General features: G+C 33.6%; 1 protein-coding gene across 2 annotated transcripts in view; it reads left to right on the plus strand.

Annotated features, from left to right (window-relative positions):
- LOC136032112 (DNA polymerase delta catalytic subunit-like) overlaps nucleotides 1–17,769 on the plus strand; it is a 77,583-nt gene that overhangs the window by 39,066 nt on the left and 20,748 nt on the right. For both annotated transcript variants that reach the window (XM_065712276.1, XM_065712275.1), the window contains exons 9-15: nucleotides 955–1,100; nucleotides 2,267–2,366; nucleotides 5,105–5,241; nucleotides 8,152–8,317; nucleotides 9,890–10,089; nucleotides 13,208–13,475; nucleotides 16,116–16,349. In XM_065712276.1, the coding sequence (XP_065568348.1) occupies nucleotides 955–1,100; nucleotides 2,267–2,366; nucleotides 5,105–5,241; nucleotides 8,152–8,317; nucleotides 9,890–10,089; nucleotides 13,208–13,475; nucleotides 16,116–16,349 (1,251 nt within the window). The remainder of the gene's footprint in view (nucleotides 1–954; nucleotides 1,101–2,266; nucleotides 2,367–5,104; nucleotides 5,242–8,151; nucleotides 8,318–9,889; nucleotides 10,090–13,207; nucleotides 13,476–16,115; nucleotides 16,350–17,769) is intronic.

Consider the following 17,769-nt stretch of genomic DNA (forward strand, 5'->3'; position numbering starts at 1 on the left):
TTTATATTGATACTCATTTAACTGTTCACTTCGTCTATATAATATGTTTCACGAACGCTCTCCTAGGTTGTGTCTGAAGCTAGTATCAAATTTTAGTCCTGTGTACCTTCTTTTCGCACGTTCTAATCATTTGTAATTCATTTTAGATTTTTTCCGTCTTTGCTTTATTGAAGGCTGGTTTCTTTCTGATTCAATTTTTCTGTTTTGTATTGATTTCTGCCAATAGTCCTGCTAATTTTTATTCAACTTTTACTAGATATGTTTAGGACTGAAATTAGATTTCATCCGACCTTGTTTTTACTCTATCTACTTCTCTCCCCCTCCCCCCGAGAAAGCTTACCCCCATCCCAATAAAGGACAACCTTTTTTGTTTGTTCTGTCAAAAGTATTGTTTGGTTCTTGAGTAAGTTCTGGGTGTCGTGGGAGTTTCTTATTTTTACTCTACTCTGTTTATCATAAAATATTTCATTTTGGTAAAAAGTGTCTTTTCTCTTGTAGAAAATTCTCCAACCTTTAAGTTTATGTAATGAGGGCTGATAAACTGCCGATGAAGATTGTTATCATTATACAAAGGAATAGATTCAGAAGCTTTTACTTGGAGCAATAAAACCAGAAATATCTGTTTCCTTTTTCTGCAATCATTGTCCATGAAATGGCTCCTTTTGTTAGCGTGTTTACTGATTCATTTTATGAATAGGTGATGGGTATAGTTCTCTTTAAGATTTCTTGAACATTTTTGGAGCAAAAATAGACAGTTTTTTTTTTGAATTTCGATTCTATTCAAAGTTTCAATTATAATAATGAGGCTCTTTGCTAACCATGAATTCTACTTGTTTTCATGTATTTATTTTTATTTAATTACATTTATTTTTTGTGTACTTTTGTTTCTTGTCAATGAATACCTCCATGCATTAAAAGTATACATTATTTTACAATTTCTCTTTTTTTTTTCAGGCGTGGGCAGCCTTTGTCCGTGAGGTTGATCCAGATATTCTTACTGGTTACAATATTAATAATTTTGATTTGCCATATCTCATCAATAGAGCAAAGACACTCAAAGCTCAGAACTTCGATTATCTTGGTAGGATTAAAAATTCCAGGTACTGCTTTTTATGTTAAATGTTCCTGTTTTTATGTATTTAATATTAGTGTCAACTGTGATACTTCACACAGTTCTAATGCTCAAACTTAATATCTTTAGCTTTACTGTCATTTATACTTTCCGCTTGTGAAGGATATTTCCTAGAATTTTCCTTTTTTTTCTCTTCTTATATTTAATATTTCCGTTGTGATTTCTGGTTATTGTTACACATATTTCTCTGTTCTGTTACACTTTTCCTGGAAAAAAATAGTAATGGCATTTTCTTCTTTTTTTCTTAAGAACAATGATATGGCTTTGAGTTTTTTTTTTAGGAACAGGGTTTTATACAAATTTATGAAGAAAAGAATGTTTGGAAATTGCAGTTTGTAGCTTAATACTGTGGTTTCATTTTGGTATATCGTGTATAAACTTATGTTTGGTAGCCATTAAAATGTCTTGGTCCTTTTTGCCAATTCAAGTTTACTTCTTAAGTTATAACCGCTGGAAAAACATCTACAAAGAACTAAGATGTAATTGATAGACATTTAGAGAAATGTTTGAACAAGTTGAAAGAAATAAAGAAGAAAGATGCTTTCTTTTCTTCTCATTTATTTTTTAGGTGTAAAACGACGGATGTCTACGGTCACAGATAATGAAACTATATAAAGAAGGTCTATTGTGGATGACAACACGAGACATTGGATTTAACTCCAGCTGTTGCTAGGCAGGGCGACAGGGTTGTAAGCTGTTTCTGTAGAAAAGGCCTAGCAAATCATATAACAAACACATTGAACGTGCCCTCTCTAATAGGCCAAAAAAGGGGACTATGTTTTTACCAAGGAGGCCTAGGAATAGCAACAGGTCAGAAAAAAGAGACTCTTCTGTTTTTACCTAGGGGGGGGGGCTAGGAATATACCATTTTTACTCCTAAATTGAACTCTTTGTTGTGAAGAATCTCATTATTAGCTCTATCAAATTATTTAATAAGTATCAAACTATCAAATTATTTGTACTTTTACATCGATGAGTAGTTTCCCTAATGCCTAAAAACTCCAGTTGGAGTTTCCTTTGTTTAAAGGGCAATCTGGATTGGATTATTTGTTAGTTATGTGTTTGAAGATTGATTTTATTCCTGTAGTGTCTTAAACCTTTTTGTCTTCTATTTATTTATTTTGCTTCTTATAGATCAGTGATAAGGGAAGTGGTATTACAAAGCAAGCAAATGGGTCGACGTGAGAATAAAAACATTAATACGGAAGGGAGAGTTCAGTTTGATCTGTTTCTGGTATGTTGTTATTTCTTGTAATTATTTATTTTAATATAAATAGCATTATTTTTGATTCCACTGTTATTATTCTTGCAATTCTTGTTGTTTTCACTTTGTCTCATAAGCTCAGTTTCTTTTTTATGTCAAAATTACTTCAGGTCTTTTGCTCATTTTTGTAGTTGTTAATTATTCCACCTCACTGTAAGAGATTTTGTTGATCCAGCTTGATAAAATAAATTTTTCGACAAAGAATATTTTTATCAGGAAACATGCAAAACACTTTACTTACGTGAAATACTCCGGTTAATATTCTTTCGAACCCTGGGGTCTCTTAAAAGAACTTAAGAGGCTCCGAATATTAATGTTTTAAAATACTTCAAAGCTTTTTAATGCAGGTAAATATCTGTTTGCCTTTTATGAAATAAAAATATTATAATTACGAGTTGTTTATAAACGTATCATTAAATATTTGTGAAGCTAAAAGATTTATTGTTGGACAATTTGTGCAAGTTCTAAACTTTCGAAATTTTGGTGTTTGGGGTCGATTCTATAGATATAGTTCTCTTGTATTCTAATTATTATTTTTAATTTCATGTTAAAAGATATTAACTGTTCTAGAGATGCATGCGAAAATTCCAGAATCAGCTGATTTGAAGTGTCTGTATATGATATAAGTGGTCTTCCTTTTTTGGGAAAAAGTAGTTCAGAAAATTGCAAAACTAGGTTTTTAGTAATGTGTAATCTAAAAGAGTCATTTTACCCACCATGAAAATGCAGTTGTTAGACGTATGGTCAAATTCTTCTGTTGCAACAGCAGATTTCAAAATTATGTTATTTGTGCTTCTGGTTTAGAGGAAAATGTAGAGAAGGCCTAAGTATCTTTTTAAGACTGAGCTTGAAAAGTAGTTAAACAATATATGACTATAAATATATCAACACCTATCGACATGTACAGAAAAAAAAAACGTGATCCTATTCAAGTTTCTCAAAAGAGATTGAATAGAACTCCAATATAAATTAAATTATACTGTAGACCCAAAGAAAAGCTGCTTGTGTGCAACAACTATACTAAAGAAGAGTTAAGCACAGTAAAAGTTTTCAAGTATCAATTGAGAACCCCAAAGATGAATTTGAAAAACATAGGATGAGAAAATTTTCCGGTGAAAAATAAGATAGTTGCTAAGGTGTTTTAACATCTATTATTCTAAAGAGTTCTTTCCCAATAGTTGAGGAACTCTCATATTGATATGCTCACCCAATCCAATCTCACTTTTTATTAAAATACGACCCTAATTTTTTCTTTGAAACTCTTCATAAATTCTCAGAAATAGATTTATTTGGCAATATATTGCAATAATCATTATTTTCCAATCCCTCAGATAAGCACGGTTTCGATAGTGGGAAGGGCAGTGTTCCTCCAAAATAATAGAAAACCCGGGTTTCGTACTAAAAGACGTGGAAGATATATAAAGCCAGGTTAATTCTATTTTTTATATTTGGATTTCAAATCGGACAAACACTCGAGAAAAATGTCATAAGAACTAATCCACAGCATCATATTCTAGAATATACAACTTTTGTTTTATAAATGCAATGTACCGTCTTAAAAGACACGAAAACGCCTACAGTCTGAAACACTGAAAAAAAAAATAAAGATTTTTCAGTGCTAATTGATTACTCCCTGATGTCAAATCTTTCCATTAAAAAAGTATTAAATACTGTCTGACCGAAAAATGTTTGCCAGGGAATCAGTTTTGGTCGTTCTGTAATAGTAAAATTTTACTCTGTGCAGTGGTTCCATATGATTTAGTAGAAAATTTATTTTTATCTTGACCAACAGAAATTCTTTAAAAACACACAACTAGTTGGCTTTGCTATTATACTGGTTGGAACAAGAAATAGTAGCTTTCTTTTTTCTAAATGTTTCAGGAGTAAAAATGACTGTCATTTATAGGGGGTATTATCTCTTATAGGGGGTAGAGGGTATTGATGCTGAAGGTATTTAGAGGTGATTTTAAACACTCTTGTATCATCTCTATGTTGCTTTCAAGACTGCTTGAAACTAACGATTTAATAAAATAGTGAAATAACATAATATTTATAACATATCAAAATAATATAATATGTGTTTCTTAATGAAACATGAACTCCTACTAGAGTAATGACAAAGTAAAGAAAATAAAAATGAAAATTGACACGTACAGAAATTAACTATAAATCCTACAAAAAAGAGAGAAATAACTCTTGTATCATCTAATGTTACTTTCAAGAATGCTTGAAACTAACGATCTAATAAAATAGTAAAATAACATAATATAAATAACATAATAAAATAACATAATATTTGTTTCTTAATGAAACATACTAGAGTAATGACAAAATAGAGAAAATAAAAATGAAAATTGACACGTACACAAATACTTTGTGTGTCAGATCAAAACTTTGTGTGTCTTTTCAAGACCTCAGCTAAAGGGTTCGCAACTATATAGCAATAAACAAGATAGTTGTTTTTCCTCCAAAATATGATATTGATATGAAACTTGGTGAAACAAAAACAGTAACATGCTGTATATATTTTAGAGGAAAGAAAATTTGATGATTCCAAAATGCACAATTTTAGACCATGTTTATTTATTTCTTTGTTTTCTTGTTTTCTTCTCAAAATTGTTTTCTGCAAATTAATGGATATTTTTTCGGGGGGGGGGGGGGATTTTAATCCTTAACTCCCATTTGTATGGCGATATGTTGTATTTCAGATTCTTGTACGTGACTACAAGCTACGTTCCTATACGTTGAATGCTGTAAGCTACCACTTCCTTCAAGAACAAAAAGAAGACGTACAACACTCAATCATTACAGATCTGCAGAATGGGAATGATCAAACCAGAAGAAGGTTATAGTCTTCTTTTTAACCTTTTTTGAAATATGATTAAACGACTATTTCGACTTGATGAAACTAAATTTGGATCAAAGCCTTTTGTAACATTAAACCTCCTGTACAGCTTGTTTGTTTTCCACGTTCTGTTTGCAGTTCTGTGCGCTTAGCTTAAATACGGAGAGAAAATCTGGTCAAATCATGTGTATATTTAATATAGTAACTGAACATTATTGATGATGATCAACGAAACCATGAATAGCAACCAGAAAATAATGTTTGTGCGAGAGATCATAGGAAACCTGTTGTTGAGGTAGAGTGGCGTGCGCTAAATAATATCGACTTTGTTAGTCATATCATGTAGCCTATTATTAAATATACTTATTAGCTATTAATAGTTTATTAGCTATTATTTAGTCACTTAATTAGTTACTAACTTTGTTATTAATTTGTTTGTTTCTATATTAGTAAGAATCATTCAAAAGTCTATCCATCAAAAATCCATCAATCGCTCTAATTTTTTTTTATGAAGTATACCTTTTATGTCCAGATTTGATTCTCTCTATTCTTTTACTACTTTAAAAATCAGACCAAAGATGATGGACTTTTTCTTATTTGTTGCAACATATTCATGAAAATTTGTTAATAAATTAAGAAATGATAAATCAAAAAATAGTTGAAAGTTTGTGAAGTTTACAAACGCTAGTAAGCAACTAGTTCCTCAAGACCTTAATCGCCATCTTAAAAAAACCAAAAAACCCTGTAATTCCAGGAAATCGACATTGAAAGTTTGAGTGCTCCAACACGGACAGGGCCTAGTGTGCTTAGGTACCATGAGGGTTTCGTCATAGCAACACAACAGTCATTGGGAATAATATGAGCGTACCTCTTCCAAATTACTTCAGGCTTAAATATGTGTCATCTGGTTAGGCTATAAGGCTGCTGATCGCGTTGAATCAGCTAGACAAAGACAGTTGTCCCAGTGAATCAGCCAGACAGTATTTCTGTATTTTATTTTTTGTAAGAAAAACAAATTACAGGGTGACCCAAAAGATCTGTACTCATATTTTATTCGATAAAATATCCATTTTTTTACAAATATCCTTTCTGTTGCAGGACATGAAAGGTGAACCTTTGGATGATCGTTTGCAGCTATAGTTGCCCCAAAAATGTCTTGGACCAATCAGCAGAAGGTATTCTCCCTGGAGACCTATTTTGCGACAAAATCATACCAGAGTGTACAAATTCAGTTTCAAAAACTTGTTCCATTATCGCAACTTATTTTGCGACCTATTTTGGACGAATGTCTCCAAAATAGTTGTGGACTTATGTTCTAAAGCCACAGGGGGAACTTATTCAGGCTGGAAAAAGAGGAAAATAATGCTGCAGTGAGGGACTCAGTAGGATGCAACCCTAGGAAATCAGTGCATAGACGCAGCCAAGAACTCGGAATGACAAGGGAATGCAAGGACAGAAGAAAAAATTGCTGCAGTAAGGGACTCAGTAGGACGCAGCCCTAGAAAATCTGTGCGTAGACACAGCTAAGAACTCGGAATGACAAGGGAGTCACTGTGGCGTGTTCTCACGTTTAATTGGACAGTGTAGTCCCTCACTATGGCAATGTTTTCTTCTTTCCTTGCCCTCTCTTTCCTGCCTGAAAAAGTTCCCCCTGTGGCTTAAAAAATAAGTCTACTACAGTCCCATGCTCACTGAACTTTGTAACTCAACTAACAATCGTGATTTTGGTGGAAAGTTGCGACAATGGAACAAGTTTTCGAAACTGAATTTGTACACTCTGGTATGATTTTGTCGCAAAATAGGTCTCCAGGGAGAATACCTTCTGCTGATTGGTCCAAGACATTTTTGGGGCAACTATAGCTGCAAACGATCATCCAAAGGTTCACCTTTCATGTCCTGCAACAGAAAGGATATTTGAAAAAAAATGGATTTTTTATCGAATAAAATATGGGTACGGATCTTTTTGGGTCACCCTGTAGTTCAAAAATCAGGGATGGTGTGCCCAGATGAAACCATGGCAATGACAGAGTAGACCACAACCTAGAGTAGACCACAACCTTGATAAAAGAAAAGTAAAAGTGGAATATTGGCTGGAAAAATCAATTTGGTGATCAACAATCTTTAGAGTTAAACATTTCTGACAAAGGTAGATTCTATGCAAATAAAAGTAAGACTAGTTACAATACTTTTGTGGACCCGAGCACCAGCGCACAGCAGTTTTGTTCTAATGAAAGTAAACAGCAACATTAAAACTCAGAAAATGAACAAAACTCTTCTATACATAATAGACTACCGTTGCCCTCAACCCCTCTCCTATTATGCTTAAGTATTCTCTCAAACCTTCTGGAACAGGTCCTCTAAGGAAAGAGCAGCATGATTTTTTTGCTTTTACGGCGCTTTTAGAATAAAAGTTTTGAAAGACTTTCAGCCATTAATTCATATACACGTTGCTCTCTGAAATGTGTTCAATAAACACACTAGTCAAGCTTTAGCGCAACGATGGGTGATTCTGGTTTATAGCAGCCCTCCTTGCACACAGGATAACTTCTGCTCTTTCGGATATCGCTTTTTATTATCATTTGGAAAAAATCCGTTTTTGTTCTTGTTTTTGTTAGTTGAGTGATGTTGCTACCTAAATTCTTATAATTGTGATAAATATCATAAAAAATGAAGAAAAAGCAAGTATTCTTGGAATCAGAATTGTACCAAAAATCAGACATTGAGGTGGAGCCGGGATTAGAAGTGGAATCGAGAAAAACTTTGGCTTCATCCCATCATTAACTAAAAGTAACTATTAAAGTTTATTTTGAGTACGTGTGTGTATCTCTGTTTTTCATAATAATAGCGAAGAGGCGTCTGCTGTTGTTAATATGTTCTTAATTTCATATATTTTTTTTTGTGTTTCTGTAGGTTAGCAGTATATTGCTTGAAAGACGCATATCTTCCGCTGAGACTTCTTGAGAAGCTGATGTGCGTTATCAATTACATGGAAATGTCTCGCGTCACCGGGGTTCCTCTTTCTTATCTTCAGACTCGAGGGCAACAAGTTAAAGTTGTTTCTCAACTCCTTAGAAAGGTATGCTTTCGTTTTCCTTGTATTTTTAAAGGCTTGAATTATGCTAAGTTAAATAAACAAAATATTTAAATGGTTTTGGATAAGACTAGCTACGCCTCAAATGGCTACACCTCAACCTATATTGACAACGTGATTTGACTACCCCCTATTGACTATAAACGTGATTTGACAACCCCCTTGCGTTTAGTATTATTTTATGTTTGTTCCAAGTTGTAATATTCCCTTTTAATTTCCTTTAGGGGCGCTGGTTTTTTTTTTTATATATTTACTTGCTATGACACCAAATTGAGTTAACGTATAGCAAAAAATAATTATTTTACATCCATAGTGAATAGACAAACAATATTTTGCTTAGGTTTCGGGTTACTGTTTATTTATTTAAATTTTGTTTATCTCGTTGTTTCTCGTGCACTACTAATTTCGCACTACTGTGCTTTCCTTTTCCTGGGTTGTGTTCAGACTCAGAGAAAAATAAGATTAAAGCTAGCACAGAGTAAAGTAGTCTTTTGGTATTTTTTATTAAAAATTACAAGATTTTTTTTAAGGGTCCCACCGAATTCTTTCTTCTTTATACGGTTTTCATTCCTTTTTGGGAACTCATTTTTTTCTTTTATTCTGGAAATAAGGGTGTTTTTGGCCGAAACAATTTCACCATCAAATAATACTGAAGCTTAAAATACTTTCTTTTTTTCAATTAAAGGCGAAAGAACAGGATCTTTTGATGCCAGTCTACCAATCTCAAACAGGTACACAGGATTAAAGCTAGCACAGAGTAAAGTAATCTTTTGGTATTTTTTATTAAAAATTACAAGATTTTTTTTTAGGGTCCCACCGAATTCTTTCTTCTTTATACGGTTTTCATTCCTTTTTGGGAACTCATTTTTTTCTTTTATTCTGGAAAGAAGGGTGTTTTTGGCAGAAACAATTTCACCATCAAATAATACTGAAGCTTAAAATACTTTCTTTTTTCAATTAAAGGCGAAAGAACAGGATCTTTTGATGCCAGTCTACCAATCTCAAACAGGTACACAGGATTAAAGCTAGCACAGAGTAAAGTAATCTTTTGGTATTTTTTTATTAAAAATTACAAGATTTTTTTTAGGGTCCCACCGAATTCTTTCTTCTTTATACGGTTTTCATTCCTTTTTGGGAACTCATTTTATTCTTTTATTCTGGAAAGAAGTGAAACAATGAGAAGTGAAATCTGATGGTGAAACAATTTCACCATCAGATAATACTGAAGCTTAAAATACTTTCTTTTTTTTCAATTAAAGGCGAAAGAACAGGATCTTTTGATGCCAGTCTACCAATCTCAAACAGGTACACAGGATTAAAGCTAGCACAGAGTAAAGTAATCTTTTGGTATTTTTTTATTAAAAATTACAAGATTTTTTTTTAGGGTCCCACCGAATTCTTTCTTCTTTATACGGTTTTCATTCCTTTTTGGGAACTCATTTTATTCTTTTATTTTGGAAAGAAGTGAAACAATGAGAAGTGAAATCTGATGGTGAAACAATTTCACCATCAGATAATACTGAAGCTTAAATACTTTCTTTTTTTTTTCAATTAAAGGCGAAAGAACAGGATCTTTTGATGCCAGTCTACCAATCTCAAACAGGTGAAGAATTTGAAGGAGCGACCGTTATTGAACCGCTGAAAGGGTTTTACTCCATTCCGATTGCTACTCTTGATTTCAGCTCACTATACCCTAGTATAATGATGGCGCATAACCTTTGCTATACTACTCTTCTCAATCAGGGAACAATGGACAAGTAAGTTCATGTTTTACCTATATATTTTCAGAGTGATAGGCAGCAAAATGGAAACCAGGTTCTCAGTGGACCTTCTCGATTCTATATTTGTGTCTTTATATGTCTTAACATGTCATTTTGTTCTTGTTGTAAATGAGTGATCCAGAAGCTAATTTAACACAGATTGAAAAAAAAAGCGGGGAAAATTCATAAACGTGGAGTCGTCTGATATGAAATATCTCCGGAAATGATTAATGTCTTCATATATGCTTTATTTTGAAGCACTCTAATATAAAAAAGAATAAAGATCCTCCTGAGTGACAGTTGGCGCATAGGGTTTCGAACCGACATTTTAGTAGGAGTAACCTTGTCGCCCAAGCTGTGGTGGGTATCAAACCCTGGGCCCCTTAGTGTCAAGCAGAGCATCAGCCCATTGTGCTACAACTAGGTTTTTTATAGTATGGGGAATGCAAAAGAATAATTTTTGCTTTTCAATTATAAAGAAATTATTTAGTCTTTGAGGCTTTTCTTGTTTTTACATCTGTCCTTAATTTTTGGAAATCTTATTTGAATTTAGAAGATCAAATACGTCTATCAAGCAATTTGAATTTAGGACACCCATGAATCTCTCACTCAAATCCGGGTTTCGCTACCCGGGTCGGTCCTCTCTTGGATCTAAAGTTGGGACAGTAGTTCACTAATTTTGCAATTTCAAAGGCATCTAAAACAGAGACACCAGCACCAGGTAAGCTAAATTAGGTAATTCCAGTTCCCTCCGATTTCGGTTCTAGCAATTTTAAATTGGGTCCGAATAGTGGCAACAGTTCATGAGAATGTGGAGAGTGGACGTTTATTTTTTTTTTTCAATCTGTTTTAAAGAAGACAAAAAAAGGTATCTGCAAAATCTTGCATGGGAACTTTTTATTTTTTATAATGAAGATACAAAAAGAATGAATTTTTCAAATCTATATAGAAGTTGCAAGCCTCCCCCCCCCCTCTGATTGGCGTGACTATTTCAGAGGGTAGCTGTGGAAAATTTTTCTTGAAATTGCTCTCGATATGAGCAACCACAGGCATTTTGTAGAAGACTATAAATGTTTCATTCTTAGGACCTTACATTTTTGGCTCGTAGTATATCAACAACATTTTTTTTTTCCTTCTACATAATTGTTTTTCATTCTTTTTTTTCCTTCTACATAGGAATAATTAATAATAAGGAACAAAAAATCGAATAATTTTTTCCTAGGAAAATGGTTTATAAAAATACTGATCCAATCGATACCCATCAAAATTAGTAGTACGTTGTCTACAAGGTTCAAGGCTCAATTGGGTTTAATTAAAAAAGGAAATTAAAAGGATTTTATTGAGCTACAGTGTTTTATTGATTTTCCTGACCACTGGAATTAGCAACCAGTATTCCCGATCTTAGGTAGTGTCAATTTTCTTAGGCACCAAAATTAGAAAGCTACTGTGATGAAATTGGATCCATTGAGGTCTGACCAGGACATTCAATTTTACTGCACACATAAAAAAGATTAAAATATGGACTTTGTCAAATTACCTGAAGCTTAATTTATTTGCATAGTTTTGATCAGTTTTTAAATGACAACTAAAGTTTGTTCCAAGTCTTTCTCTTTTTAATGAATAAAAAAATGCGTTGAATTATTCGTTTCGAATGTAGACTTATTAAAATCCAACAAATTTTAGTGTAGAAAAATAGTAATTTTTTGGTCTTACTACTGTTTTTCCTCTATTCACTTACTGCAGTAAATATTTCTTTATTTGTCACTTTACATTTGCACCGGATTAATGACGCATATGTCAACCAAGAATTGAATCAATTTCTTTGAATTTGGAAAGAGGTACTCGGAGTTAAAGCTAAATCTGATAGTATATAAGCAAGCCCCAAATAGGTCTGTTGGTAGTTTCCTAACAGGTAATATAAATCAAACTAAAGTAATTACGTATCATATCGTAAATTTTACTGGTTTCATAAAATAGTTTAATGTATTTTATTTTCTCTTATAATGAATTGCTGGTAAATAGTTATAATAGCAACAATTTCTTATATAAGACTTCTTAGGTTGAAAGTTGAGATTGACGAACACCCTAGGTCAGTTTAGTATTTGAATATAATAAATCTTCCGATTATAGTAAGCATTTGCAGTTGTTTTAACCAAAATATGAAATAAGTACAGAATATTCCATTGATAATTCAGTTCTGATCCATTGATTTTGTATGTTCTATTCTCAATTACTAATAATTCGTTTTTGGATGCTCTCATAGGGTGGCAGAAAGGATATTCAAAAATAGATTAGTGTAAACAAGCTTCTGGAGAAGTTCAAAGAACCGGATTTGCTCATGCACTTTTTGAGGAATTAGAACCTCCCCCATTCCTCATAAAGGGTGCTCGTGTCAGTATTTATATTTGGGGATACACTAACTGCCAAGATTACTAAATATGGGCGTCAAATTTCAACATATACTAACTTATGACGCTCTTACGATCCCAGTGAAGGAAGCTGCGCTTAATACGGTCCACGAACTCATCTAAAATCTAAGTCCTCTTACAGGATAAAACATAATATTCCCCCTCTGTTCGGGAAATATCTTTGAGAAAGCCGACACCTTCAGCTCTCACAACCTTCTCCAATATAAATCGGGTTAAAGGAATAATCAATTGCAGCATATAGAAACCAGCTCACTTTTAATTGTCAATTTTTGCACTCATGCCACAAAACTCAAGATAAACTTGATGAAAACTCAACATGAACTGACTACAAAACACGAACGTAAACCAAGTAAACACCTCTTTTTTTGGGCCAGCGGAATGTAAAACAGTTAGAATGAACTAGTTATCACTGTCTTTTTAAACTCAATTTGGGAACATCCTGGGAGTATCATTAATGAGAACAAATTACCTCAGCTATCATGGTGACTCAAATAGAAGAAATGTTTTGCTTAATTTCACATTTAAAAAAAATAAATATGTTGGTCTACACATAATATTATCTCAATTGTACCTGAATTCTGTAAATGCGGCTCTTTTGGCCATCTTACAGGCGGCCACAAAGTCTTTCAGTTACCTCTATTTTACCAATCAATAAGTGAAAGCCGAATTTTTTTTTTTTATATTAGGCTTAACCTTTCTCCGGAGGACTTTATAAAAACGCCATCTGGGAATTATTTTGTGAAGTCATCTATCAGGAAAGGACTTCTACCCGAAATTTTGGAGAGTTTATTGGGCGCTAGGAAACGTGCAAAGGCTGAGCTAGCTGTTGAAACAGATCCTTTCCGAAAGAAGGTGTTAGACGGTCGACAGCTCGCCCTGAAAATTAGCGCCAACTCTGTCTATGGCTTTACAGGAGCACAGGTTGGAAAGCTACCCTGCTTGGAAATCTCACAGGTATTTCGATTTTTTTTTTTCAATTTTAGAAGAGAAGGGAATAAAACCTGATCATTTTGACGGACATACAAACTGCAGTATGCTTAGAAGCTTTATGTAAAGCCGTTTTGTAGCTTACAATTTGGCAATTATTTTCCATTTATTTAGTAGATTCCCTCAAAACAAAAATATCAGTTATAATTATTTTCTACTCAAAAATGCATAAATGGTTTCTGCTTGTTACTATACCCTGTGCTTAAGTACAACAAATAATACTTTTGAACTATGTATCTTATTGAGCTTAACGTATCTAGATACGGTTTCATAACTTGCGTTTAATTGGTGTTGTACCTCATTTTTGCTATTGGCTGCTTTGCCATTTAGCAAAGTTAGAAATTTTTAATGCTTTATGTTCCTTGTGAAACTAAGCTACGTACAAATTTCTTATTCGCAAGTTGACAATGTTAAATTCCTATAGCTCCTCTGGGGGAGTTGAAAAATATATGTTAGGGGGTAAAACATCAATGCTAGAGTTAGATTAGGAATAGAGTCTGGAAGCTCATATTCAACTATAAACTGCAGTAGTCTCAAAGAACTCCACTTCAGAGCCACTTCTTGAGGAACGTTTGCCGCTTGTAAAAACCTCCTCAGACGTGGGATTTCATTTAACATGTCTCCTGGAGATACTTTTTCGTAATTCTTTAAACAGCCCACTAATTCTAGCACTTCAGTTTCTGAACTCTTCAGCGAGTTCCTAGTCTTCGAGATAGTTCCATGCACTGGCAACGCGTGTTGATTTCTTGTTGAAACGTGTCAAAACTAAAAATAGCCTAAAAATTTTTTGGGGAAACGATCTTTTTTCGAGAAGACAGATTTTTGAGGAAATCCCCAAAAATTCGGGGATAGTGGAAGTGCTGGTATTTTCAAACAAATTTTACTAGGCTATGCAAACTGCCAAGTAGCATTGCTACTATGCTACCCACTTTTTGCACGGTGGAGTACAACTTGAGTTTTGACAGCTTTTCTTTGAGAAAAAATTATTTTTATATATAAAAAAAGTATTTTCAGACAAAATCTGCCAACAAATTTTGAAACTGCCAAGTAGCATTGCTACTTTGCTACCCCACTTTTTGCACTACAAGCCCTAATCAATCATAGGTCCTTTTAGACTAATTTTTGTCACCCCTCCGGGGCTGGTACCCGAGGCGGTCCGCCTCCGCCCGCACCCTCTTCCCACGCTATTGCCAGGGTATCTGTTAGTTGGTCGTTGATTTTGACATAATTGTACTAATAAAAAAAATCTTGTTTAAATCTCTGTAAGTCGAAAATATGCGAATTTAAGTGGTTTATGCTTTTAAGGAATGATGAATATGTTTTTGTGTCTTTTTTTCTTTTCTGCCAGTTTTCTCGAAGCTTATCATTTTACCAGAACACTAGCGAATATCAGGAATTCCCACAATTTTAAGGATAGTGAAAACAAGGGTTTCTAAACTTTTGTGGGAATATCTTCTTGTCCAAGAGTTTAAATAATAAAAATTATATAAATATTACGCGTATGTACACACATTGTCCCTAGAAATGGTTAGAAGAAATCACAGAAGTGGTTTCTCCACTCAACTAAATTTGATATTAGATTCTACTTTATGCTGCTGCCCAATAAAAAATGGATTACTTATTCTGACACAAAAGATCAAAATGGTATTTCCAGAGACTGGTTGAGTATGTTTAAAACCACTCTCAACCTGTAAAGATAGGAAAGATGGTTTTCCCGTCTCTTTCAGGTAAAAGATTCAAAAGCTATAGCTCACGAAGTAACGTCAGTCAGATCTATCAAAGCATGTCCAATGAGAAACAATATGCCAAAATATTTTATCAATTACGTAGATTTTAATGTAAGGTCTAAAATTATGAATTTACTTTTTAGGGTTTCAGTGAAATTTTTTATGAATTTTGGAACTGAATAAGTGGTAACAATGTTTCTTTTCAGCTTATTTCTGCCGAGTTATGCTCTAAAAGAGGTGGATTGGAGAATAAAACCAACATTCTGGTTACGCGCTAATTCGATCATTATTAGTGATAATTAACTTGTTGTTCAGGTTTTGTCTCAAGGAAATTTCCGAGCGAAAAAATATCTAATAATGATTGGCTTATTGGAATCCATGATTTGCATTATTGAAAGCACGGACTTGTCACAAAAGTTCGAGGTCGATGATTCAAGTTTCCCCAGAACTTCCGTATGAGGCTCTTAAATTAATAGCCTCAAAACAACTTAAAAAAAGTTGCAAGTTCAATCGTCGCTCATAAAATACGTGACAGTCCTTGATTTGCATGTCGATTTTGCTCAATAACTAAAGACGTGTCTCTAATATCAGAGGACGTTAACTCAACAGCCCATTTAGTTTTGAAGAGTGTAGTTTAAAATAACGATTGAAGCTCTCTAAAAGGATTTTTGAAATGGGGTAAAATGTGCAAGCTGGTTTTATTAGATAAGATTGAATTGCTTATATATCCACAATATTGCATTTTCAAAAAGAAGGAGTAAGGAAAGCAAGGAGTGGAACCATAAAAAAAAATCCACTATCCCATCTTTCCATCTTCTTATCTGTTTTAAATAATATTCTTTTCAAGCATTTATGTGTATCTATTTTTATTCTTTTCAAGAGTGTAACTGCCTTTGGTCGTGTCATGATTGAGAAGACCAAAACAGAAGTAGAATCTCTTTTCACTGTTGCCAATGGATATAAATATGATGCAAAAGTAGTATATGGTGATACGGATTCCGTAATGGTAAAATTTGGAGTTGACACCGTGGCTGAAGCAATGGTTCTTGGTAAAGAAGCTGCAGATTGTGTCTCTGCCAAATTTGTAAAGCCTATCAAATTGGAGTTTGAAAAGGTTTGTTAATATTTTGCTTAGTGACTTTGTCATCGTGTCAATTGAAACTACAGAAGGCTTTTGACTTACTTTCTCGGAATTATAACAAACCCTTCAGAAATATTTCTGACTGTAGGTATGTGTTTATGTTAAGTCGTTTAGGGTTTTCAACTACCCCCTCTTTCTAAATAAGGAGCAAACACTAGGAAAAGTTAAAAAATAAAGAACATAGTATCATAGTAGAAGTTATGTATATCAGGTACCCATCCTCCCCCACAATGAAAGGCTAGGGAAAGATAGTTGCGCCTACATTGCTGTGGAAGATCCAGCTGTAATATGAATAACTATTTGACTTTCACAATACTTTTGACTGATTTCATTTATTCTTTTTTCTTTAATGCTGTTGAAGAAAATTGACACATTTTGCTAATCCCATGTAGCTCTTGGGTTCCAGTTTTTGACTTTGCTCGGATTTTATGCTTGTATCAGGGTCTAGCTCATTAACCTTTGTTGCAGGTCATTATACACCACTATGAAATATGAAAACCTATTTTCAATCACAATATATCTTTAGCAGCCAATGATTATTTAGCAGCCGATTTTAATTTAGGCAGTTATGTAAGAAAAATGTGCACAGAATTATGCCCTTTTGGAAAAGTGGGTCTTCATTCTTGTGTCTAATGGAAAGCAAAATGAAAAAGAGTTAAAAAATAATACAGCCAATATTTTTGACTGGCTTTTATAGTTCGCTTCGGGATTTTGCCGTGTAATACTAGATGGTGTTTGGTTCATTCTCTTTCTTAGAAGCAAACTTAGATATCATCTCTCATCAGTTTCCCATAATTTTTGGTCCTGTCATTATTACATTTCCTTCTTTTTTGTTGCTGTGTTTGAGTTATTCCTATTTTTATGGCCATGTTGCTCTGGATTAAAGAACATTATAAAAAGGTAAAGTGAGCCATAAAGTAATTTTAGAATTGAATTTCATGATTTATCTGTGTATCAATGCAAAAGCCAGTAGTCCAAAGTCAAGGTATGAGAATTCGTTATTGTTTAGGGTACATATTTCTTTAAAATATTTAGCGCAGCGTTAAATGATTTGAAATATGCCCAGCTTTCTGGCGGATGTTTGGTTTAGTGCAAGGGGTAGGGTCTAGCATTTGAAGCAACTAACGCCATCTACCAGTTGGTAATTATCTTAAGGCATTTGTTCTCTCTGAAACAAGCAAATTCTGCAATAAGCCTGCTACTTGAACTTTCATCAAAAGAACAAGATAATTATACCGTCAGATTTATTAGTCTCAGTTCTATCCAGTCACTCAGCCAGAATTGTGACGTTATTTAAAATTTTAATAGAGAACGATCTAAACTCACTCAACAATATGGACATTGTCCTTTTTTTGTGATTCGCAACCAGTTTTTAACGTATTTCCAATTAAAA

Source organism: Artemia franciscana, chromosome 10 (assembly GCF_032884065.1).
Source record: "Artemia franciscana chromosome 10, ASM3288406v1, whole genome shotgun sequence".
Classification (NCBI taxonomy): domain Eukaryota; kingdom Metazoa; phylum Arthropoda; class Branchiopoda; order Anostraca; family Artemiidae; genus Artemia; species Artemia franciscana.